This window comes from Rhinopithecus bieti, unplaced genomic scaffold (genome assembly GCF_001698545.2).
Source record: "Rhinopithecus bieti isolate Rb0 unplaced genomic scaffold, ASM169854v2 scaffold_11839, whole genome shotgun sequence".
Taxonomy (NCBI): domain Eukaryota; kingdom Metazoa; phylum Chordata; class Mammalia; order Primates; family Cercopithecidae; genus Rhinopithecus; species Rhinopithecus bieti.
In genome coordinates this window covers 323219-348622 of record NW_016806877.1, presented here as the reverse complement: position 1 = coordinate 348622, position 25404 = coordinate 323219, and the positions used below count along the sequence as shown (strand labels likewise).

The 25404-nt window shown below is 41.9% G+C and overlaps 1 protein-coding gene and 1 long non-coding RNA gene across 4 annotated transcripts in view; one reads left to right on the top strand and one right to left on the bottom strand.

Moving 5' to 3' along the window:
• Nucleotides 1–20589, top strand: part of LOC108533552 (myosin regulatory light chain 12A) — a 64668-nt gene extending 44079 nt beyond the window's left edge. Inside the window, exons 4-8 of one of the 3 annotated variants that reach the window (XM_017878322.1) lie at nucleotides 1029–1126; nucleotides 10514–12146; nucleotides 17614–17809; nucleotides 18256–18417; nucleotides 20098–20589. In XM_017878322.1, coding sequence (XP_017733811.1) covers nucleotides 12057–12146; nucleotides 17614–17809; nucleotides 18256–18417; nucleotides 20098–20270 — 621 coding nt within the window. In that variant the 5' untranslated portion in view covers nucleotides 1029–1126; nucleotides 10514–12056 and the 3' untranslated portion in view covers nucleotides 20271–20589. Of the gene's footprint in view, nucleotides 1–1028; nucleotides 1127–10513; nucleotides 12470–16595; nucleotides 16704–17613; nucleotides 17810–18255; nucleotides 18418–20097 lie in introns of those variants that run through there. The other 2 variants (XM_017878324.1, XM_017878323.1) reach the window with 2 other exon arrangements.
• LOC108533555 (uncharacterized) lies at nucleotides 20438–25233 on the bottom strand. The gene is made up of 3 exons (XR_001886762.1): nucleotides 25087–25233; nucleotides 23441–23669; nucleotides 20438–20674 (listed from the first exon to the last, which is right to left on the bottom strand). It is a non-coding gene; the product is annotated as an uncharacterized LOC108533555 (long non-coding RNA).
• Nucleotides 25234–25404: the final 171 nt, after the last annotated feature.

Here is a 25404-nt window from a genome sequence, read left to right as displayed (position 1 = left end):
TAAATAGTACGATTCTGAACATACTAATCCCATACTTACAACGTATCAGTGGCATCCTACTGACCTTTAGAAACATGGCTTAGAAGTCACTCAGGACACGGTCCCGCTTCCCCTGTTGGCCTCATGTTTCTACATTTTCCCTTTGTATTCTGCCTTCCAGCAATTCGTTCATTCAAATATGCACCTTTATACACTGAGTACTTATAATGTGCCAACTACTTTTCTGGGCCTTGGGATACTTTAGTGAACAAAGCAGACCAAAATATCTTCTTCATAGAACTTAGTAGGGGAGATAGATGGTAAACAAAATCAGTAAAGTGTCTGGTGTGTTGGAGGTAAAAAGTGCAATGGAAAAAATAAACCGAGAGAGGGGAACGCTGCAGGTGGAAGCTGGGTGATGGAGACTTAAATGGAATGACCAGAGAAGGCTTTACTGAGATGGTCGTATCTGCTTGAAGATGCGAAAGAGTTGAGGGCATAAGTAGTGAAGAATCTGAAGAAAGAGCATTGAAATCAGGAATATCAAATGCAAAGGTCTTGAGGTGGAAAGTTACCTGACTTGTTCAAGGAGCATTTAGGATGTCAATATAGCTGAGCAGACTGGGGAGGGCAGGAAGTAGGAGATGAGGGTGGAGAAGTTCCCAGAACCTGAGTTACTGGGCCTTGCGGGCCATGGTAAAGCATTGGGCTTTTACTCTAAGTGAAGTAAGACACTTCACTCAGCGTAGTGACATAAGTAGAGGTAGTAGGACACTTCACTTCACCATGGAGGGTGTCAGGCAGAACAATGATGTGCTCCAGTTTATATTTAAAGGATTACTCCATCTGCTATGTGGAGAACAGACTACAGGAAGAAAAGGAAGTAAGAAAACTACTTAGACCTCTTTAGGAGGCTATAACAAAAATCCAGGCTTGAGATGAAAATGACTTGCACTGGGATAGTGGCAGTAGAAGTGGTGAGACTTAATCAAATTCTGGACGTATTTTGAAGGACTTCGCTAATAGGCTTGTGCTAATTATGGTGTTAGGCCATGGAGATACTTCTATACACGAAGAAGACAGAAAACCCTACCAGAATTGACTGAAAGGTTGAGTGAGGGGCAGGAAAGAAAAAGAGGTGGCAAAGGTGAGTCAAAGGTTTTTGGCCTGAGCAACTTAAAGGATGAAGAAGACAAACAGGATGAGCAGGTTTTGGAGGTAAAATTAAATCAGTTTCGGAGTGTGAAGGTTTGGATGCCCAACAGGCATCCTCATGGAGCTGTCAAGTGAGAGGTTAGATATGTGAGTCTGAAGTAGAGGTCAGAGGTCAGAGGTCTTGGCTGGAGATACACACTTGGTGATCAGTGTATAAGTGGTATTTAAAGCTATGAGAGTGGATGAGGTAAGCTCAGAAGGACGGTTGACAGAAAAGAGAAGAGATCCAAGAACTGAATCCTGGGCTACTCCGTGTGATTAGCGAAATTAGGAGGAATTGGCAAAGAAGATTGAAGAGTAACCACAAATGAAGGCAGAAACCAGGACAGTGTGGCATCCTGGAAGCCAGAGAAGAAGGTATTTCAAAGGTGAGGGAGTGATCACCTTTTCTAATACTATTTGAGAACTGACAATTGACTATGAGGATGTAGAAGTCACTGGTGACTTTGATGAGCATACATTTGATGGAGTGGTCAGAAAAAAAAGATTTATTATAGCAGATTCAAGAGGGAATTGGTCAGAAAAGGATCACTGAGGAAGAAAAAAGTAAAAACTAAACTAAAGAGAGAATTGGGTTTGTACACCCATGTTCATTGCAGCAGTACTCACAATGGCTAAAATGTAGAAGCAACCCAAGTGTCCGCCAACAAATGAACAGATAAGGAAAATGTGGTGTCTACATACCATGGAATATCATTCAGCCTTAAAAACGAAAGACATGGCTGGGCGCGGTGGCTCACGCCTGTAATCCCAGCACTGTGGGAGGCCAAGGTGGGCGGATCACGAGGTCAGGAGATCGAGACTATCCTGGCTAACAAGGTGAAACCCAATCTCTACTAAAAACACAAAAAATTAGCCGGGAGTAGTGGCGGGCACCTGTAGTCCCGGCTACTCGGGAGGCTGAGGCAGGAGAATGGTGTGAACCCAGGAGGCGGAGCTTGCAGTGAGCCGAGATCGCACCACTGCCCTCCAGCCTGGGCCACAGAGCAAGACTCTGTATCAAAAAAAGAAAAAAAAGAAAAGAAAAAAGGAAAGACATTCTGACACGTTACATCGATGAACCTCAATAACATTATGCTAAGTGAAATAAGCCAGTCACAAAAAGACAAATACTCTACGATTCCATAACTTATATGAAATACTCAAGAGTGGTCAGAATTCTAGACAGAAAGTAGAATGGTGGTTACTAGGGGGAAGGGAGGAATGGGGAGTTATTGTTTATTGGTCATAGAATTTCAGTTTTACAAGATGCAAGGAGTTATGGAGCTGGCTGGTGGTGATGCACAACATTACAAATATATTTAATTCACTAAGCTTTTAGTCCCCAACCTTTTTGGCAACAGGGATCTGTTTAGAGGAAGACGATATTTCCAGGGACTGAGGCAGGGGTGGCAGTGGGGGGCGGGGAGGCAATGATTTCAGAATAATTCAACTCATTACATTTATAGTGCACCTTATTTCTATTATTATTACAATGTAATATATCATGAAATACATATACAACTCACCATAATGTAGAATCAGTGGGAGCCTGAGCTTGCTTTCCTGCAACTAGATGGTCCCATCTCAGGGGTTATGGGAGACAGTGATAGATTATCAGGCATTAGATTCTCATAACGAGCACACAACCTAGATCCCTCACATGCACAGTTCACAATAGGGCTCATGCTCCTGAGAGAATCTAAAGCCACTGCTGATCTGACAGCAGGCGGAGCTCACACAGTAATGCCAGCAATGGGGAGCAGCTGTAAATACAGACAAAGCTCACTCCCTGGGTCCTGGGGGAGGTGGGAGGCAGGGGGCTGCACTAAGCTATACAATAAACAAGGTTAAGATGGGAAATGTCATGTTATGTACATTTTACTAAATTGGTGGGGGGTGGGGGTGGGCATTGAGAACCAGTGAGTACAGGTGACTCATTTAAAGAGCTTTCTATAAGGGAGCAAGAAAATAGGACAGTAGCTGAAGAGAGTTTTTGTTGTTGTTGTTTGTTTGTGATATGGTAGATCCGTTTTCTATTGCTGCTGTAACAAATTACCACACATTTAGTGGCTTAAAACAACACAACTTAGTCATCTTACAATCTTGTAGGTTGGAAGTCCACTGTGGGTCTCACCAGACTAAAATTAAGCTGTCAGGGAGACTGTGTTCCTTTCGGGAGGCTCTAGGGGAGAATCAGTTTCCTTGCCTGTTTCAGCTTCTAGAGGCTTCCTGCATTCCCTGGCTCCTGACCCCTTCCTCCATCTTTAAGGCCAGCAACATTGTATCTCTTTGACCCTTCTTTCACAGTCACATTTTTCTCTAACAGTCTTCTTCTGCCTCCCTCTTCTTCCTCCCGCTTCTTTTAAGACCTCTTGTGGCCACACTGGGTATACCCAGATAATACATGATAATCTCTGTATTTCAAGGTCAGTTCATTAGCAACCTCAGTCCATCTTCTTCTTTGATTCTCCTTTGCTGTGTAACCTAACACAATCACAGGTTCTGGGAATTAGGACAGGGATATCTTTTGGGGGTCCTTAGTCTGCTTACTACATATGGGGTACATTACAGCATTCATGTCGGATACTCCAGTAGAGAGAGAGAACTTGATGATGCAGGAGAGGGCAGAATTGCTAGTGTGGCATTAGCAAGAAAACAGAAGAGCTGGCTTTCTGTAGGAGCAAGGAGAGTTCCTCTCTAGTTAGCAGGAGAGGAGGGGGAGGACAATGCATGAAGACAGATGTTGGCCAGTGAGTAAATGTGGTGGGGACTTGTGAGAGCCATTATCTTCTCAGTGAGTTAGAGGCAAGGTCGCCAATTGAGAGTGAGGATAGAATAGAATGTGTTAGAGGTGTGAAGAGACAAAAGTTATAAAACTGACATCAAATAGACAAGAGCATGGGCCGGGTATTGTGGCTCATGCCTGTAATCTCAACACTTTTGAGGCCAAGGCAGGCAGATAGCTTGAGCTCAGGAGATCAAGACAAAACCTGAGCAACGTGGAGAAATCCTGTCTCTACAAATAATACAAAAATTAGCCAGGCGTGGTGGTGCACACCTGTAGTCCCAGCTCCTCGGGAAGCTGAAGTGGGAGGACCGATTGACCCTTAGGAGGCCAAGGCCGCAGTGAGCCATGATGGTACCACTGCACTCTGGCCTGGGTGACAAAACAACACCTTGTCTCAAAAAAAAAAAAAAAGGGAGAGAGAGGAGCATGAAAAGACTAGAGAAATGTGGGCATCGAGGGCCCACTTGAAGTCTGTGGTCGTTAATTTAAAGTGCAACCACTTCGCTTGTTTTCTACACTCAAGTGGACAAAGGATTCATATACTAATTAGTCAGGGTAGTAAATTTCTCCCTAAGAAATTTACATGGATTATCGTGCTTTATCCTCACAACTACTGAATGAAGTTGGCACTATTATTATGCCCTTTTTCAGATGAGGACACTAAAAGATTGGCTAAAGTAAGCATCAACTACAATTTTGTTTTAGGTATTAGTTTTATTCGGGGGATTCAAAAATAATATTTGTGTCATAAGATTAATTTTGTAAATGTAATTTGATCGCTACATTCATTCATTAACCAACTATTATAGTATCACTATTTTAGGCTATATACTTCAAAACAGCTTAGATATCAGGAATCTTTGTCTTTTAAGAGTTGAAACAGCATTTCTCTGGTTAACTATCAGAGCCAGTGATATGGTTTGGCTGTGTCCCCACCCAAATCTCATCTTGAATTCCCACAGGTTGTGGGAGGGATCTGGTGGGAGGTAATTGATTCATGGGGGCAGGTCTTTCCCATGCTGTTCTCATGATAGTGAATAAGTGTGACGAGATCTGAGGTTATAAAAAGGAGAGTTTCCCTGCACAAGTTTTTCTTCTCTTGTCTGCCACCATGTGAGACATGCCTTTCATCTTCTGCCATAATTGTGAGGCCTCCCCAGTCACGTGGAACTGTAAGTCCATTAAACCTCTTTCTTTTTTAAATTGCCCAGTCTCAGATATGTCTTTATACAGCAAACTGGAACCAGTAGAGTGGGGCGCTGCTGAAAAGACACCCAAAAATGTGGAAGTGACTTTGTAACTGGGTAACACACAGAGGCTGGAACAGTTTGGAGGGCTCAGGAGAGGAAAATATGGAAAAGTTTGGAACTTCCTAGAGACTAGTTGAATGGCTTTGCCCAAAATGCTAATACTGATAGCAACAATGAAATCCAGGTTGAGCTGGTCTCAGATGGAGATGAGGAACTTGTTGGGAACTGGAGTAAAGGTGACTCTTGCTATGTTTTAGCAAAGAGACTGGTGATATTTTGCCCCTGCCATAGAGATTTGTGGAAGATTGAACTTGAGAGAGATGATTTAGGGTATCTGGCAGAAGAAATTTCTAAGCAGCAAAGAATTCAAGAGATGACCTGGATGTTGTTAAAGGCATTCAGTTTTGAAGCAGAGCATAAAAGTCCAGAAAATTTGCAGCCTGAAAATGCAATAGAAAAGAAAATCCCCTTTTCTGAGGACAAATTTAAGCTGGCTGCAGAAATTTGCATAAGTAATGAGGAGGTGAATGTTAATCCCCAAGACAATGGGGAAAATGTTTCCAGGGCATCTCAGAGGTCTTCACAGCAGACCCTCCCATCACAGGACTGGAGGCCCAGGAGGAAAAAGTAGTTCCATGGGCCAGGTCCAGGGTCCCTATGCTGCACATAGCCTAGGGACTTGGTGCTCTGCATCCCAGCTGCTCCAGCCATGGCTGAAAGGGGCCAAGGTACAGCTCAGGCCGTGGCTTCAAAGGATGATAGACCCAAGCCTTGGCAGTTTCCACATGGTGTTGAGCCTGCAGTGCACAGAAGTCAAAAATTGAGGTTTGGGAAACTCCACCTAGATTTCAGAGGATGTATGGAAATGCCTGGATGCCCAAGCAGAAGTTTGCTGCAGGGGTGGCGCTCTCATGGAGAACCTCTGCTAGGGCAGTGCAGAAGGGAAATGTGGGGTGGGAAACCCAAAACAGACTCCCTACTGGGGCACCACTCAGTGGAGCTGTGAGAAGAGGGCCACTGTCCTCCAGACCCCAGAGTGATGGATCCACGGACAGCTTGCACTGTGTGCCTGGAAAGTCACAGACACTCAACGTCAGCTGGTGAAAGCAGCCAGGAGGGAGGCTGTACCCTGCAAAGCCACAGGAGCGGAGCTGCCCAAGACCATGGGAACCCACCTCTTACATCAGCGGGACCTGGATGTGAGACATGGAGTTAAAGGAGATCATTTTGGAGCTTTAAGATTTGACTGCCCTGCTGGATTCTGGACTTGCATGGAGCCTGTAGCCCCTTTGTTTTGGCCAATTTGTCCCATTTGGAATGGCTATATTTACCCAATACCTGTACCCCCACTGTATCTAGGAAGTAACTAACTTGCTTTTACTTTTACAGGCTCATAGGTGCAAGGGACTTGCCTTGACTCAGATGAGATTTTGGACTGTGGACTTCTGAGTTAATGCTGAAATAAGACTTTGGGGGGCTGTTGGGAAGACATGATTGGTTTTGAAATGTGAAGACATGAGATTTGGGAGGGGCCGGGGTGGAATGACATAGTTTGGCTCTGTGTCCCCACCCAAATCTCATCTTAAATTCCCATGTGTTGTGGGAGGGACCCAGTGGGAGATAATTGAATCATGGGGGCAATTATTTCCTGTGCTATTCTCATGATAGTTAATAAGTCTCATGAGATCTGATGGTTTTAAAAAGGAGAGTTTCCCTGCACAAGCTCTTCTCATCTGCCATCATGTGAGATGTGACTTTCATCTTCCACAATGATTGTGAGGCCTCCTCAGCCACATGGAACAGTAAGTCCACTAAACCTCTTTCTTTTGTAAATTGCCCAGTCTCAGGTATGTCTCTCTCTCTTTTTTTTTTTTTTTTTTTTTTCTGAGATGGAGTCTTGCTCTATAGCCCAGGCTTGAGGGCAGTGGCATGATCTTAGCTCACTATGACCTCCACCTCTCAGGTTCAAGCGATTCTCCAACCTCAGCCTCCCAAGTAGCTGGAATTACAGGCACGCACCACCATGCCCAGCTAATTTTTGTATTTTTAGTAGAGATGGGGGTTTCGCCATGTTGGCCAGGCTGGTCTCAAATTCCTGAACTCAAGTGATCCGCCCACCTTGGCCTCCCAAAGTGCTGGGATTACACGTATGAGCCTCTGCGCCCGACCTCGGGTCTGAAAACAGACTAATACAGCCAGATAATTTATTATCTATATAATCCTTATTTCTTTTTTTGTTTGCTTTATTCATATTCTCTGTTCTTGCATCTCATTAAAATACTTATTTTTTAATTTAACTTATTTTTTCAAATTTTCTAGTATGGAAGTAATGTGTCTCCAAATACCCTTAATCCAATTTCACATAATTTTTTATCTCATTTATCATCCCCGACTTTAATGATAATTTTGATTAAAGTTTTTTAAAAAGCAGTTCTTTATATATGTAGAATCTTATATATCTTTGTAATATATTGTTTGTAGTTTTGGTGCTCTAAATTAATTATTATACAGATTTATGTAAACACTTATTTAAAAGAAAGGAGCTCCTCCTACTGTTTTCCTGAATTAATGGATTAGTGTTGTTACATTATACATATTTCATGTATAAAGAATTAAAATTCCATTTAGGTAGGCAAAACCAGAATGTAAGCCATGTCTCTTAACATTCAAAAGTTTCTTACATAATAAATTTTGCAATAAAAATTGCAAGTGATGCATATAAAATCATTGACTTAGGTTGTAAATACCAAGATCCATTCTGCTATGCTTCCTTGCTGTTGTTTGGGTAACAAATTTTCCTACTTTGGACCAAAGGAGAAAGCACAGTATAGTAAAATAAAATATGGGCTTTGGGTTGGGCCACTTACGAGCTATGTGCTCTTGAACAATTGACCAGTTACCATGTATTTACTGGCACCTGTGGATATTTGGCATTGTATTAGGAGTTAGAGATATGTGTATAAATATCCACATATTTACTGTTTTCCTTTCTATTCTACCCCTGGACAATCAGAGACATGAGTTATAATCCAGGTTCTTTCATTGCCTTTTGGGAAACCTGGGCAGATCATTCAAGTATTTGAGCTTGTGTCCCAATCAATGATATGGAGGTAATCATATCTATCTCACAGGGTTGTTGTAAGAATTAAATACTACAAATGTTTATACAGAATACCTAGCACATAATAGACACATATAATAATAACTGTTCATTCCATGTTTTTCTCCCTTTAGATCTGACTTGGGGAAAAAAAACAACGACAGCTTACTCTGAGGCAGGAGCAATGGATAGTGTCCTTGTAGAAATTCTAGTACTCCCAAAACAATTGATTACTATAAATATTGAGTTTCCAAGTGATTAGTGCTGGGTTTTCTCAACCTAAGCACTACTGACATTTTGGGCTGAATAATGCTCTGTTGTTGAGGGCTGTCCTGTGCATAGTAGGACGTTTAGCAGCATCCCTGGCTGCTCCCCACTAGATGCAGTAGCTGTCCGGATTGTGAAGAGCAACACTGTCCAGACATCGCCAAATGTTCCTTCAGGGCAAAACCCAAGCACCACTCCTCCACCATTGAGAACCACTGCAATAGTGGATCATAAGCTCACATTTAGTGGGCCTTGAGAGGTATTTTTAAAATTAAATGACATAGAATTTGCTATAGACTGAATTGTGTGTCCCCTCCCTGCCAAATTCATATGTTGAAGGCCTAAACCCCAATGGGACTGTATCTGGAAATATAATTAAAATATAATTAAGGTTAAATGAGGTTGTAACGGTTGGCCCGAATTCCATTAACACTGAAGCCTCATAAGAAGAGGAAGAGATCCCAACCAGCCATTTGGGAGGCATAGGCGGGTAGATCACTTGAGGTCAGGAGTTTGAGACCAGCCTGGCCAACATGGTAAAACTCTGTATCTACTAAAAGTACAAAAAAAAAAAAAAAAAAAAGGCCAGGTGTGGTGTCTCATGCCTGTAATCCCAGCACGTTGGGAGGCTGAGGCAGGTAGATTACCTGAGGTCAGGAGTTGGCAACCAGCCTGGCCAACATAGTGAAACCCTGTCTCTACTAAAACACACACACAAAAAAATTAGCCAGGCGTGGTGGCACATGCCTGTAATCCCAGCTACTTGGGAGGCTGAGGCACAAGAATTGCTCGAACCTAGGAGGCAGAGATTGCAGTGGGCCGAGATCGTGCCACTGCACTCCAGTCTGCGCAACAGAGTGAGACTCCATCTCAAAAAAACAAGTAAATAAAAGTAAAAAAATAAAAATACAAAAAAAAAAATTTAGAAAAGTAAAAAAAAAAGAAGAAGAAGAGGAAGAGAGCGAGATCTCTCTGCCACATGAGAACACAGGAAGAAGGCGACCGACTATCTGTAAGTCAGGATGAGGGCCTTCAATCGAATTGGCCAGCACTTTGATCTTGGACTTTCCGGCCTCCAGAAGTATGAGAAATAAATTTCTGTTGTTTAAGCCACCCAGTGTATAGTATTTTGTACAGCAGCTAAAGCAGACTAATAACAGAATTGAAAAGAACAGAATAGAAAATTTTGAAAAACATTATAGGTAGTCAAGTATTTCTTAGTGAAATAAATTTCTTACTCTGAGTGTTGGTCAAAAGATTGAGGGAGGATGGCTTGAGCCTGGGAGACGCAGGCTGCAGCGAGCTGTGATCAAGCCACAGCACTCCAGCCTGGGCAATAGAGCAAGACCCTGTTTCACTCTATTTGGAGCAGAATTCAAGTCTCCAAACTTTTAGTAAAAACGTGAGAAGGAGATTATCACGCGGAGGTAAAGATCTCCCGTAGGGTCCAAAAGGGTAGAAATATCAGAGTCAGAGGCCTTTGATGGTGGGTCCAGTCATCAGAACTGAATATCAAAACACTAGGTGGACATTTGAAGAACATTTTAACGAGATGTTATTTTTCCACATTGGTTGACTAACCGTTTTTAAATCCATAGTTGTGGAATGAATAAATGAATGAACACAGACCACACAATTCCCGTTCATCTTCAATCAGCCAGGCCCTCTGATCACCTCCAGACAATCAGGCATGCTGCTCCCTGTGCCTGGCATCTCTCTCTCCTTTTCTTTCCCCACTGAATTAATTCTAGAATCAGCTCTTTAACATCCCCCGGGGGACACCTTCCACTAGTTCCCAGACAAGTTTATTCTTCGTTTGTGCTCCTTCAATAGGCCCTAACTGTACCCTAATTATTATATCTGTTCCACCCGTGTTCCCTGACACCCCGCTAACTCCGCATTCTTTCTATTCCCCCCGCCTCCATCCCCAAGGTGGCAACAACTATGTTCTGTTCCAGAAAGCATAAGCCACAGCCCCCACCAGAGTGTTTGGCAATGCGGCTGCCGTTTAATACCTGCTGACTGAGTGGGAGGAAGACAAGGCAATTACCTGACTCAAAGAGAAGCAAAAGAATGCTGCCTTCAAGCTGAGGGGAAGACTGAATTGTCCGTTTCCTTCTGCTCTAAAGTGTCCTCAGGAGAGGACGTTGGCGGAGCTGGTGCTCTCGTGGTGGCAGGCCACCACCCTGTGGAGGTGTCATGCACTGCAAGTGCTCGCAAGCTCCAGGAACAAACGCAGCCGCGCAGTTGTCTGGGGTTTGCCCCGTCGCTGCCAGCCCTCTCGCTGAGTCCCCGCCCTCGCTGATAAGAGCCCACTTGGGACCCCCGTTACGTGGTTGGCTTCCCAGGACCTGCCCTTAAAGACTCTGATTTAGTGCGTTGGAAATGACGCAATTATTTTTATTTTTAATTGGTACCCCAAGTAATTCTTCCCATCAAGGAAGTCTGGGAAACAAATCATGTTTGTTTCAATCACCTGTGGAACTGGAGCGATTTTTTTTTTTTTTTTTCCCCAGTGACTTTATCACGAAGTTAACTTTGGAATATGCTAGTGGTTAATACACGGAATGTTCCCGAGATCCCTCAAGAAAGAAGCTACGAATACTTAGAAGATACTATTCCGCAGCGTTTACAGACAGTTAACACTGTCCGTTCCAGAAGGATTCGAGTGACGGCCTGCTTTGAAGGCGAAGACCACAGGGTAACCCAAGCTTCAGAAGGGTTCTGGCCACGGGAGCCACACTGGTCACTGTCTCCTAGTGCTGGGATGACGGCTCGAGTGTTAGAGGATCCCACTCACTCCTCTGGTAGATGAGGTCAGAGAGCTGAGGGGGCCAGAACAAGTCTTCCTTATCGGATTCTGGGCAGAAAAAGAGAAAGTCCTCCCGGACTTTAGTAAGAGTCATTGTTACGAATTGTTCTAGGCAAGGAGAACTCAGGAGAAATAGGCCCAAGTTTTGATTTCTGTTTTCACCAAGCCGCAAGTCCTAATCGTAGCAAGAGGTGCGGGGGAGTCGCCTTCCTTCCCGCCTAGTGGGACCCAAGTCAGGCTGTCTTTGTTAGCCAGGGTCAAAGAGGCTCTGCCAGGAAAAAACGACGGCAAATATTTTTCAAGAGGGAGGAAGTCTCCAGCCACTTGTGACCTTATGAAATCCGTCTGGGCCAAAAAGATAGTGAACGCTTGGCTGAGGGCCCCAGGGACACACGTTTCCTCCTGTATGGAGGAGGCGGGACTCTTCATAAAATTACACTGCACACAGAGCTGGCATCAAGGTCCACTCCCGGGCTACACACACAGCTCCGAGGCCCTCAGGCGGAGACCCAGAGACCGCGAGGGGCGTCAAGTGCAGGCACACTACCGCGGAGGCTGGAGCCCGGCCTCCGGGCGGGGCAAGGGCCAGTCACGTGTGCCCACCGCCGTCTCCTCGATTTCCCTACAAGGACTTGGGCCGACGGCCCCGCCCTTCGCCGTGCCATGAAATGTGCGACCAAGCAAAGCCACAGGACGGACGCAACCATCTGCGGAAAAGATAGGGGGGAGGAAGGCTTAACACTGCAACAAGAGGTACAAAAAAGACGGAAACTCAGTTAACAGGACCCAGCGAACCATTATATATTGCTCTATATTCTAGGTCGCCCGCTTTACACTTCCTTCTCGTGCACTTGGTCAGTACCGCGCTCGCTGACCACATTGGCGACTTCCCTCCATGTCGCCCCTCCGTGAAGTCTGGCCCACTCTGCGGGCCAAGAAAGGTGACCGGGCTTCCTTCCGGCTTGCTAAGCGGAGGCCGGAAGCGGTGGTTTTTAGCGGCTCTCTGGGTAGTAGGGTGGTGTAATAGCGGCAGCGAGGGGCTCGCAGAGGTGCTCGGATTCTCGTAGCTGTGCCGGGTGAGTGGCACTCGCGTTTGGGCGCGGGACACCCATCCCGGGGACCCGTCTCCGCGGGGCAGCTGGAGGGCGGCGGGGCTCCTGGCGCCGGGAGCGCACCTGGGCGGGTGTGCCACCCAGGTCCCCGGTTCTGGGATCCGAGGCCATGGCTGGGAGTGGCCCAGACCGAACTTCGCTCCTGTGCCCAAACTTGGAGCCCGGGAAATGTGGCCTCGCTCACTGGCGCCTTGATCTTGGGCGACTGCCGGGCCCGCGAAACCCGACCCCTGCAGAGCTGATTCCGGGACTATTTTTGTTTCTAACGTCAGCTTGCCCGATTCAAGAGGGTTTGCGCAAAAAACGTAGCCCATTGTCCCCCCACTGCAGCTGTTGTTGCAGCTGTGTGGCTACATTTAGTAGGAATAACCAACTCAAATTGGGAAGTTCTTCAACTCAGTACCCGCTCCTGTAATTAGAACTTTTTTTCTTTAAGCGATGAAATTTTGGACAAAGAGATCTGGAGTTTAGTTTGTGGCTCGAGGAAAAACTCCAAAATATAATGCCTTGTCCCATTTGGGGGGAAAGTTTGGGCTAATTCAATTCGCCATGGAAGTGTTTTCTTTTAAAGTAGTTTAGTAGGTATATGAATGTATCTGTCAGTTTCTTGAGAGACCTATGGATTTAGCAGAGATTTTAACTTAAGTGCAAAAAGTTTTATATCTAAAGGCGAATAAAGCGAATATTTCTTAAAATTATTGGTATTTGTTTCATGTTCTGGAAGGGCTCTGATCAACGGTCATCAGAAAAGCACTTTATTTTCAAAAGCGAAGCTTTACTGGCAAGTCAGCCCTAACAGCCAATTGTCTGTCCAGTGGTGAGAACTTTTGGGTGTGGCAGTCCTAGAGAAGGAATCCTACCTTCAACCGGAAGTTTGCATAAGAAATGAAAACTTGGTTTACTTGGAACGGAAGCACCAACTTGAAAATACACTTTTTAAAAATTGCGGTTAGCACCCAGAAAATAAATTAAACTTAGTTTTTTTTTTAAGTGCATTGATTAAATGAGGCGGTGTATTTGTTCAGGGTTTAAAAAGCCGACCAAATGATAAGTACTATCACACTACGCAGTGTTTTGTAAGATGGTAGTTTTTTCTTGAAGAATATCTGATATTTCTTAGAATATTATCAATCTGAGTGTTCGTTTTGTAGAAAAAGTTTCTAGGTTATTTTACATTTATTGTCACTTTGTAAATGCTGGACTCTAGGGTTCTAACCAGAGCACTCTAATGTATATATTGGTATGGATTAATCCCATTTTATAAGTGAACATAGTTTCAAGAGATCTAAAAAATCTCGTGTCCTTTGGTGTGTGGGGAAAGCCACTTTGAGGATCTGTTCCTGTTTCTGCCACCTATTAATCTAGTCTAACATTTTCTTTAATCGTGTTGTGTATCTCTCGTTATAGCCTATGATGATTCTGAGTTAAAACACAAAATAAACAGATTCATTGCCACCAGCACTCACCTCCTCTGACTTAAAAAGAGGTTATGCTCCTTTAGATTAATCTGTAAACTCAGTCTCCTGACTGCCCTTCATCCACTTTCTCATGCTTCTGAAATCCTCTTCTATTTTGTAGAAGCCTGTTCTTAAGTCTCCTTGCTTTACAGTTTCATACAACATATACTCCTTCACACCAAAGATCTTTCATTTAATCCTTCAAAAATAAAGACTCAGGCCGGGTGCGGTGGCTCAAGCCTGTAAACCCAGCACTTTGGGTGACTGAGGCGGGTGGATCACGAGGTCAGGAGTTCAAGACCAGCCTGGCCAAGGTGGGTGAAAGCCCGTCTCTAATAAAAATACAAAAATTAGCCAGGCGTGGTGGGGGGCGTCTGTAATCCCAGCTACTCCGGAGGCTGAGGCAGAGAATTGCTTGAACCCTGGAGGTGGAGGTTGAGATCGCGCCACTGCACTCCAGCCTGGGCGACAGAGCGAGACTCCGTCTCAAAAATAAATAAATAAACAAATATAAATAAATAAAGACTCGACTTTATGACTGAAGAGCTTTCGTAACTTGGAAACCTCGGGTCCTTACCTGGCGATCTTTGCATCCTAAAGAATAATTACACTGACAGGAAATCTTTTCAATTTATTTTACCCTAGCTTGCTTTTTGTAAAAAGCACTTTTGACTTTTTTAGATTAAGGAGTATACCCTAGTTTTCTAAACTTAGATGAGGGTTGTGCATTTGCTGAAGGCTTATTATATGAAGAGTGATAGTCTCAGTTGTTTGTGGGAAAGTAAAATGAACAGCAAACTAGAATAATAGCAAAGAGGACCCTGACAATATCAGAAATGATCTGCTCCTTGAGATCATAGCACTGTTCCTGATTTGACTCCCTCCACCATTGTTTATTCCCCCCACACTTTTAGTTTGGTAGGAAAAAAACCCACAGTTTCTGTATTTTGGAAAAGTGACTGAAGCCAAACTCCCTATCGCTGAAAGGTGTCTAGTGGAAAATAACTCAGATCAGAATCCAGCCTCCTCGAAAAAGTAAAGGCCTAGGCAGTAACTTGCTCAACATTACACTATCAGTTTTTGGTAGAATTAACTACCTTAATTTGTTAGAATTGAGACTAACACCCAAATTCTTAATTCTAACTATGCCTTGTAGCTTCTAAATGATCCCACACTGGGTTTTTCAAGGTCTTCCTCCTCCCCAATCACTTAAGTACTCAGAAACATCTTTTCTGAACTCACAACATTTAATTATTATGTACCATCTTACGAATTATTTTTCATTATTGTCACACATTGTTTTAAGTTTAGAGTCATACTTCTGGAATGAAAACTATGACTCATTTCATAAGTTGAACCAATCATCTCATTTCTTTATAGTTGCCTCCCCAACTGTATTTTAAGCTCCTTGAAGATAGGACACATGCCTTACATTTCTTAACTCTTAAGTAGTATTCAACATAATTAATATGACACTTGATACATATTAGTGTAATTAACTGTTGATAATAAGATTGATAAGATTACTGAATATGCTGAAGAAGAGCTCTATATGAGGCCATTGTCAGTGCTGACAAAAAAAAAGAACTTTTCACTTTAAAATCTATTTTATAATACATTTACAAATTCAAAAAAGTGCATGATTAAAAGAATAGGAAATACATCAGAATTCAGAAAACATACTACTTTACAACCAAACCTAAACATTTTGAAAAGGTATCTAGAGGACCCCCATCAATTTAGTAATATGAGATTTTATATAATAGATTAAAAAATCAGTTGTGGCAGCCGTTTGACCTCATCAGTTCTTTGTTCTTAAAATAGCTGACATTTCTGCATCATTAGGGAAAGACAATGTTGTCACACAAAACAGACTATTTTTAAAGATGTGCTTTGGCTTGCAAAGGCGTGACATGCCTAAAATATGAAAGCGATATGTACTAGTAAATGTGTCACACATTGGGTCTCAACCTCTTGCTGCAAGTCCTTGAGTACATTTAAGAGATGGAGGAATAATATACTCTATAACTCTTTGCCGTTTTTAACGACAGCACTTAGAGAGGAAAGTACAACCCCATGTAGTTTAGATATGAATGGGATTTACTACCCTCAAAGGTGTTATAGAATGAAAATACGCATTTATGAATGGTTTAAGTCATGAAAGGCAGCATCCTAAAAGTTGATTAAAGAATTCTAGGAAATTTGGGAGCAGCATATATCATAACTTCTGTGCTGTGTAGGATATATCTTTTCAACAATATATTCCAGTTGCCATATGGTGCTATATTGGATGGGCTGGAATTTGTGACTATCCTTTGTGGAATTTCCTATTAAAATCTGAAAACAGATTTAGCTTTTAAAAATTTGAGGCAGAGCTTTTCTGATCATTCCGTAATTGTATTTAGTCTGGACAATGTGGTTATAATCAAGGAAATAATGTAAGAAATTACTTTTTAAACACATCGGAAACATATTCTTAGGGTCACTGTGGAGTGCTGAGATCTAGGTGGTAGTTCATTCTTTGCAGTCCACAGACTTATTTTTAGAGCAGTGGCATAGTGTTTTGCCAGATCATAGCTAAATGTTTCAGAACGTAAGCTTTAAAATTGTTATCCTGGTCAGAGTGAAATCAGTAGTGCCTATTTTAGACCTGCTTGGAAGAATATAACTCAATGCAGTGTCATACTTTTGCTGCTGAGCGGTTTTGCAGACTACCATCTTCACTGCAACTCTGAAGGATGGTATGGTAGAATTTTATTGTCTGATGACTATGGAATTTTTAACTTCAAACAAATTTTGTAGTTTTAAAAAAGATTGAGTATTGAAAGGAAAGTTGCCTTTTATTTTAGGTATTACTGGACATTCTTTTTAATTTTAACTTAAATTTTACTGGGATAAATTGAGATAAGAGAGCAAAGGTAGTTTCTACCTTTAAGATGTTTTCTAAAACATTTAAAATTGTTTTAAAAGCTTGTACTCTGATTTCTGTTTAGAGGTCTTAGATACTTCCAGTGATTTAGTGTGACTGTAATACAAGAAACTGGTTTGGATAGAGTGTAACGTCTATAAAAACTGTAGATGAATTCCCTTCAGTTTTTTAATACTTTACTGTTAGACTTTCAACAAATAGTTTTCTTGAACTACTTTTGCCTAGAGGTGAGGGTACAATAAAAAATGTTAGTTGAAAGTGGAAGAACAATATTTGACAATAGAGATTAGGAGATGAAGACCTGTTCCATCAGTTAGTCGTTCTTACTATTCCTCACCTTTCTGTCCACTGTACTATGGAATAGCCAATTTAGGCTAAGGCTGCAAAGGGTGGACCTACTGAAGATGAATTAGTATCCCTCAGCACCCCTATAGTGCTGAAGTATAGAACTTGGGAGTTTCCTAGGTAACCAATTTTTTTTGGTGCTTGGTTTTTTTATTGTTATCAAATCAGCAGATTTGGTTATCAGCTGTTGTTAGCTATATAGCAGTACGGGTCATATGTAATCTTGTTGACATATGTCTTCTAAAGACACATTTCTGAGTAGCTCAAACATATCAGGAAGGCTGATTCTGTGTACTTTTGTGAATCATTGCTTTGATTCAAACTTAAGTAATCTTAGATGTTGATTTAGTTTTTATTGTATTTCCTTTCCTAATTAGGACTTAACCACCACCATGTCAAGCAAAAGAGCAAAGACCAAGACCAAGAAGCGCCCTCAGCGTGCAACATCCAATGTGTTTGCCATGTTTGACCAGTCACAGATTCAGGAGTTCAAAGAGGCCTTCAACATGATTGATCAGAACAGAGATGGCTTCATCGACAAGGAAGATTTGCATGATATGCTTGCTTCATTGGGTAATGCTCAGTTTAAATATTAATCTATTGGATAGAATTTCCACGGTGCCTTTCATGTTGATTTCATGAGTCTTAAAGCTCTGTAAAGCCTGTCTAATGGTTTGAGTAAAGTGTGGAACGGTGTTTCCCACCAGACCACCAGCAGATTCCTGACCCTGTCTTAGGATTGGGTTGGGGTTCATGTGTGTGTGTGTGTAAAAACACTAATGTAGATTATGGAAGCAGTATTATTCCTTCTGACATTCCAATGGAATATCATATACTCTCCAGACTCTTTAATAGGCCCTATTCATTAAGAAAACTTTTCCCCCCAAGTAGTTTTGCTATCATGAGTGCAAACAGTAAACTGTATGAATGATAATCTTTCTTACCAAAATGTTTACTGTCATTAATAGTTGATATGTATTATAATGTAATTAAAATTATGACCCCTTTTAAAAATTTAGGGAAGAATCCAACTGATGAGTATCTGGATGCCATGATGAATGAGGCTCCAGGCCCCATCAATTTCACCATGTTCCTCACCATGTTTGGTGAGAAGTTAAATGGCACGGATCCTGAAGATGTCATCAGAAATGCCTTTGCTTGCTTTGATGAAGAAGCAACCGGTAAGTGAGAGGTAACCTTTAATTACAAAGTGATTTAATTTTTAGTTATGATAACTAAAATATACAGTGACTTAAAATATGATAACACCGTCAGGTTTGTACTACACCTGTTTTTTTAAACAGAGTTCTCTTGGCATGTTTGTCACTCACTTTCTGCTTCTGCCCTAAGTAGTAGTTTACAATGAATAGGTTGTATTTGAAACCTCTTTGGGAAACTTGTATTACCCCTTTCCTAGCATGTTACCTCCACAAGGGTTAGGCTATCAGAAAATATGTATTGAATAAAAAACTTTTAACAATAATCTTGATGAAGTATAAATTGTTATAGGCTGTGGCACCACTACAATCCTGTGTGTGTTTACCAGGTATCTGTCAGCTCTCCAATTGTTTAAATCTGACATTTAACCTCTGTTTTAAAATACACCCAGTAGAACTTAGGGTCTGGAATTAGACTATCTGGCTTCACATTCCTCTTCCACATAATAGCTGTGTAATTTGGGGCAAGTTGCTTAACTTTCTCTAAGCCTCTGCTTTCTTATTTGTAAAATGGGCAGTATTACCTACCTCACAAGGTTGTTGTGAGAATTAAATGAAGTGAGATGTACATGAAGTACTTAGCATACTGTGTGGCATAGAGTTAACTCTCAAAAAAACAAAATGTAAACTATACAGGGGCCTGATCCTTTGGCAGAAGTGTATGTAAGAGAAAACATAATGAGGGAATATTTTCCATGACACCCAACTCAACATGGCGTAGCCAAGTGTGTTTAGTGAAGGAAGGCACAATCTTGGGTTGCCTGCATTAGTGGGACTAGTTTAAATACTGGGTGGTTGCCAGGGCCTGCTGATGGAAGCATGGTCTGTGGCTTTAAAGGCTCCCCACATGTCCATGCCAGTTATTTGGGAAATCTTAAAAATACCAATACCAGAAAATAAATCTGGGGTGACATCTGATTCTTGTGGGCAGGCAGGTTTTATGAGAACCCTGGTATCAAATTCCCAAAGTAAAGAGGACACCTTTCATTTTACCTCCGCACACCTCCACTGCCTGGCACAGTGCCTGCCACATAGTTAGTGCTCAAATATTTATTCCATGTTTTTGCATGTGCTGGGACTGGCCATATTTGTTATAATAATTGGATTTGTAAACAGTAAAAATCTCATTTTACATCTGAGAAAACCAAAGGTCAGGGATAAAGTGAAATGCCTGAAATAAAATAGCTTGTTAAAACTGGGCCTCAGGTTTCCAGTATTCTTTCCACTGTACCACTTTATTGATGTGTATGATGTAGTGTTGATTTTAGCGTGGCAGGTCAATGTTATTTGCTTGTAGAATAACACGTGACCATTCATGCCACTTTCAGGAACCGTAAGGCTTATATTCTTTAACCATGCTTTTTATTACTTTGTTTAGGCATAGGTTTAGTCTATTATCAAGAGATCAGAAGCTGAATGTGGAGGCAGAATGATAGAGCAGAGCAATACTGCTAAGCATCTGGGCATTTTTCTAGACACTTCCCTGCTGAGGCGGTTTTAAGTAGGTGGACACCCTGTAGTTCATATATTTGCATGTTTATAGTTTTTAACGTACAGAACAACATGCTTAGTTGAGTATAGATATTCTTTGTAATTAACCCTCAGAGTAGTATGTATTCTGATCCCTTGTTCTTTATTCTCCAGGCACCATTCAGGAAGATTACCTGAGAGAGCTGCTGACAACCATGGGGGATCGGTTTACGGATGAGGAAGTGGATGAGCTGTACAGAGAAGCACCTATTGACAAAAAGGGGAATTTCAATTACATCGAGTTCACGCGCATCCTGAAACATGGAGCAAAAGACAAAGATGACTGAAAGAATTTCAAATTCCAGCCAAACGTTTCTTGTTGCCATTTTGGGTATTTTTGAGATTTTCTCTTGCATGCCCTTAGCGTTACAGCTTTTGCATTTCCTGTTGTATTTATTCTCAGCCATTTTGGGCATATGTATCTTTATACTCAGACTGGAAAAGGGACTTTCTATTGATATCATTTTCAGAATAGAAAATAGGGTAATTTAACCTACCAGCCCTTCCCCCCAATAACTGTGGTCTATACAGAGTCAATATATTTTTTTCAGAGAAAGTTATTTGCTCAATTTTTTCTGAATCATAATTAAACTTTATGATAAAATACTTACTTGTTTAAACTTCTTATTTACCATACTGGGCCTTTGTTGGTTTTAGTCAAATCTTCAAAGAAAGGTAGATGAGGGAAATCCTAGAAAATGATATGGTTGTTAGCTTTCTCTTCCTCCAATTTTCCTAACAATCCTATCTCCTCTACTATCCGTTCCTCCTCCTCCCAAGCATATCCAATTTTAACTGCCCTAATCAGGTTTTCTGCACTTTGTCTTCCAATTCTTAAAATAATTTCCTGTAGAATTGGCATATATATGGTAGTTTCCGTAGTTCTAAGTTCTTTTTGTGCAGTGGCCGGATCTCAGCTCACTGCAAGCTCCGCCTCCCGGGTTTACGCCATTCTCCTGCCTCGGCCTCCGGAGTAGCTGGGACTATGGGACTACAGGCGCCCGCCACCTCGCCCAGCTAGTTTTTTGTATTTTTTAGTAGAGACGGGGTTTCATCGTGTTAGCCAGGATGGTCTCGATCTCCTGACCTCGTGATCCGCCCGTCTCGGCCTCCCAAAGTGCTAGGATTACAGGCTTGAGCCACCGCACCCGGCCCGTAGTTCTAAGTTCTTAAGTTGACATACCTGCCAACATTTCCGCTTTATTTAAACTTTTGTAATTTCTGATTATTTAAAATTAGACCAGGTCACTGAGTGTAATTTCAATTTTTCATATTTTTAAAAACCATTTTGGCTTAAAGGTTCCGTGGAATGCTACCAAAGAGAGATTTTTTAATGTTATGTTTTAAAGTGCTGGAAATACAATGCAATTTTTTTTTTATTATATGTAGTTCTTCTTTAACACAACAATGCCTATTGAAAGATATTTATGCAGAGATTCACCACGAGTCCATGTAGAGTTTTGGACATTCCTGACCTTCCCACAATCAAAACAGCTGAACCTACATGCCTGGGAAAGTGAGGTCATTATTTCAGTCCTAAAAATAACTTCTACTATTTGCAGAAATGCAGAACTGTTTCATAGTTAATCAGGGAGTGGCAGACAGTTTCATTCTTTTCAGCTTTAAAATCTGACTCTCAAAGGGCTTCAGGATTCTCTTTTTTTTTCCAGACAGGGTCTCTCGCTCTGTCATCCAGGCTGGGGTGCAATGGCATGATCACAGCTCACTACAGCCTTGACCTCCTGGGCTCAAGTGATCCACTTCAGCCACCTGAGTAGTTGGGACTACAAGCATGCACCACCGTGCCTGGCTAATTTCTCAGTTTGTTGTAGAGACAGGGTCTCATTATGTTGCCCAGGCTGGTCTCAAACTCCTGTACTCAAGTGATCTTCCCACCTCTGCCTCCCAAAGTGCTGGGATTACAGGTGTGAGCAACCATGGCCAGCCCAAAACTCCCACTCTCAAAGATTCAGGAGTTTTAAAATATTTGAAACGGAGAAAAATTTGGTTGAAAAGAGTTGACAATTAGCCCATGAAGATGAGTAATTGACAATTACTGTAATAACTTCAAGTTTTATGCTATGATTATCATGACTCTCCTTGGACAAAACCATTACCTCATTCAGTATAAACAATTGCTAAAAGCCTTCTGGGCAGCAGGCCTTTGCAGCCAATAAGATCAGCTAGATCCTGTAACCTGAGAAGGCCAACACTATAGGACTAGATGGACTAGTCAAAGCTAGTTCTTGTCCTCTTCAACATTAGAATCTTAGAACCTGCCTTCATTCTTTGTCTTTTGTTACTGAATTTTATTCACTGGTTAAGCCAAAATACTTTTTCCAGGTTATGGCCATGGTGCTAAAATCTTGTTTTTTGAATTGAATTTCCATATCAAGAGAAAAAATTACCATATGCTTTGTTAAATCTCCAGTGAAGAACAGATAACATTGTTTCCACTATATGAAAAACAAGGTACTACTAAAATGATCTCTTGCAGGGTTCCTGTTTCCCTTTCAGAGAACTGCTCAAAGAACCAACTTGCATTAAGAACAATGATGTACCCTGAAGGAAATAATTCTCCTAATTTAGTAATACCATTCTTTGCTTAAACAAGAATGATTGCCAATAGAAAGGTAAAAGCATCCATTTCAATGGTGTGTTTGACTGAAAAATCAGTCTCAAAAGTTTCCATGATGAAAGTCAAACTTGAAACAAACCATTTCAAAAGATCTGGCTAGGCATGTTGGCTCACATCTGTCATCCCAGCACTTTGGAAGGTCGAGTAGGAAGACTGCTTGAAGCCAGAAGTTTGACATTAGCCTGGGCAACAAAGCAAAACCCCATCTCTACATAAAAATAAAAAAAAAGAAAACTTGGCCGGATATGGTGGCGGGTGCCTATAATCCCAGCTACTCCCAAAGCTAAGGTGGAAGGATTGCTTGAGCCCAGGAGTCCGAGGCTGGAGTGAACTGATTGTGCCACTGCACTCCAGCCTGGGGTGACAGCGAGACCCTGTCTTTAAAAAATCGGACAAAACCAACCTAATGGGGTGGCATCCTTATCTACCTGCATATGATACGGTCATTTGGATTCCAGGCCCCAAATTTTACTTGATGAAAGAACCTATGACTTGAGAGCAGGAATTGAATGCTCCTGGGAAAGAAAGGAGGAAGGTCTGAGCATAAGAGACAAGTAAAAGCAAATCGAGAAGGAAAGGAAACCATTTGCTACAAAGTGAAAGGAAGAACAGCAAGAGGTTTGACACCTAGGCTTGAGGATCAGATAAAAAATGATCAGAGTTTGGAGAGGTAAATGGAGCCACAAAAACAGTTTTACGGAAACCTAGTTAATGTCAAGAGTAAGGAGGTTAATAGTGTCCAACACAGAAAAGTGGAGTATGGGAAGGTTTACATGAGACGCCCCCAGATTTGACAAGTCCTTAGTCGTGTTTGCTTACCTTTTCTGTCCATAAAGCGATTGTTGTAGCTAATCCCACATGGAAGAAATGCCCAGTTTTCCCCGTGCTGCTTACTCCATTTTCACTTGCTCTTCCATCTTCCACGTCCCTATATCTTTTTAGTCTAGATTTCTCTGTGTCTGCTCAAATAGCAGGAATTGTGACTTCTCCAATGTTTATCCACATGCATTTTAGAGTTGTGATGAGTTTGCAACTTGTTTTTCATTTACTGAAATTAGAATTCATGTTTTGGCATAGTCACATTGCTTCTTCAATCTTAACTTCAATTCTTAACTTCAATCATCTTTGACGTGGGTATGCTATAATTAACAATTTTCCAGTCATAGATACTTAGCTATCCAGCTATTTTAATAGTGAATACATTTTATTAATGATTAAATAAAGCCTATATAGGCTTTTCTTTTGCATCTAGAGCGAACAATGTACCTTAGAATTATTTCTTCAGAATAGTGCTGTCAAATAGAAGCTTCTGTAATTATGGAAATGCTCTCTATGCCATACAGTAAGGACACTAACCACATGTGGCTATTGAGCACTTAAAATGTGTCTAATACTGGCCGGACGCGGTGGCTCACGACTGTAATCCCAGCACTTTTGGAGGCCGAGGCGCGTTGGATCCCAAGGACAAGAGACTAAGACCATCTTGGCCAATATGGTGAAAACCCGTCTCTACTAAAAATACAAAACTTAGCTGGGCGTCGTGGCACACGCCTGTAGTCCGTGCTACTCAGGAAGCTGAGGCAGGAGAATCGCATGAACCCGGGAGGCAGAGGTTGCAGTGAGTCGAGATCGAGCCACTGCACTCCAGCCTGGGCAACAGAGCAAGACTGTTTCAAAAAAAAAAAAAAAATGCGTCTAATACTGCCAGACGCACTGGTGTGGTGTCTCTCACCTGTAGTCCCAACTACTTGGGAGGCTCAGGTGACAGGATCGCTTGAGCCCAGGAGTTCCAGGTTGTAGTGCATTATGATCACACCTGTGAATAGCCACTGCATTCCAGGTATCAAACGTATCAAATACACCTGAGGAACTGAATTTAAGTTTAGCCACATGTGGTTAGTGACGATTGTATTGGACAGCACAATTCTAGAAACTTATTTTTTTTAATTATTCAAACTATCGAACCAAAACCTAGACTACAGTTAAGGAAAGGGTAAATATTGTAGAACCTGGTATGACTTTTAAGCAATTGCTTTTCTAACACTATCGAGAAAATACATACAGTTATGAACTGGATTTAGAGCTGTGCTGCCGGGATGACGACCACCGCATCAGCATCATGTGTGCTTAACAGAAATTCGAATTATCCTCCACCCCTTACTCACTGAATCCAAATACCCGGTTTTGAGGCTCAAAAATGTTTTTTAAAGTCCTGTTATTAGGCTTGCTACTGTTTAAGAACTGCTATAGAGTGCTGAACACAAGCTCCCTCCCTTCTAGGAATTTCTGATCAAAGATTTCTAGAATATAAACTCCCTAAGAGGCTTTGAAATCATCTCTCAGCATGCAGCACATGTTAAGGCAATAAGAAGAGTTCAATAAAGATTTGCTATTAGATTGCCAATCCTCCACCATCCTGAAGTAATGCTATTTTAGTAATGCTAGATGAAGTAATGCTAGATTACCTCAAGGTGAGGGAAAAGATCTTGAAGAACACAGCCACAAACACGATCTAGAACAAAACCTGAGAAACGCAGCTTCGTGTTTTCTTTTTGTGTTTCCTTCTTCCTTTTTGTGAAGAACGGGGTCTCGCTATATTGCCCAGGCAGGTCTCGAACTCCTGGGCTCAAGCTATCCTCCCGCCTCTGCCTCCGTGAGGAGCTGGGATTACAGGCGTGAGCCACCGCACCCAGCCGCTTCGTGTTTTTCTTTGTGTGTGCATGTATGTGTGTGCGTTGCCATTTTCTTGATAAAGGAAAGAAAGTAGTTTGAATAAAACTTTC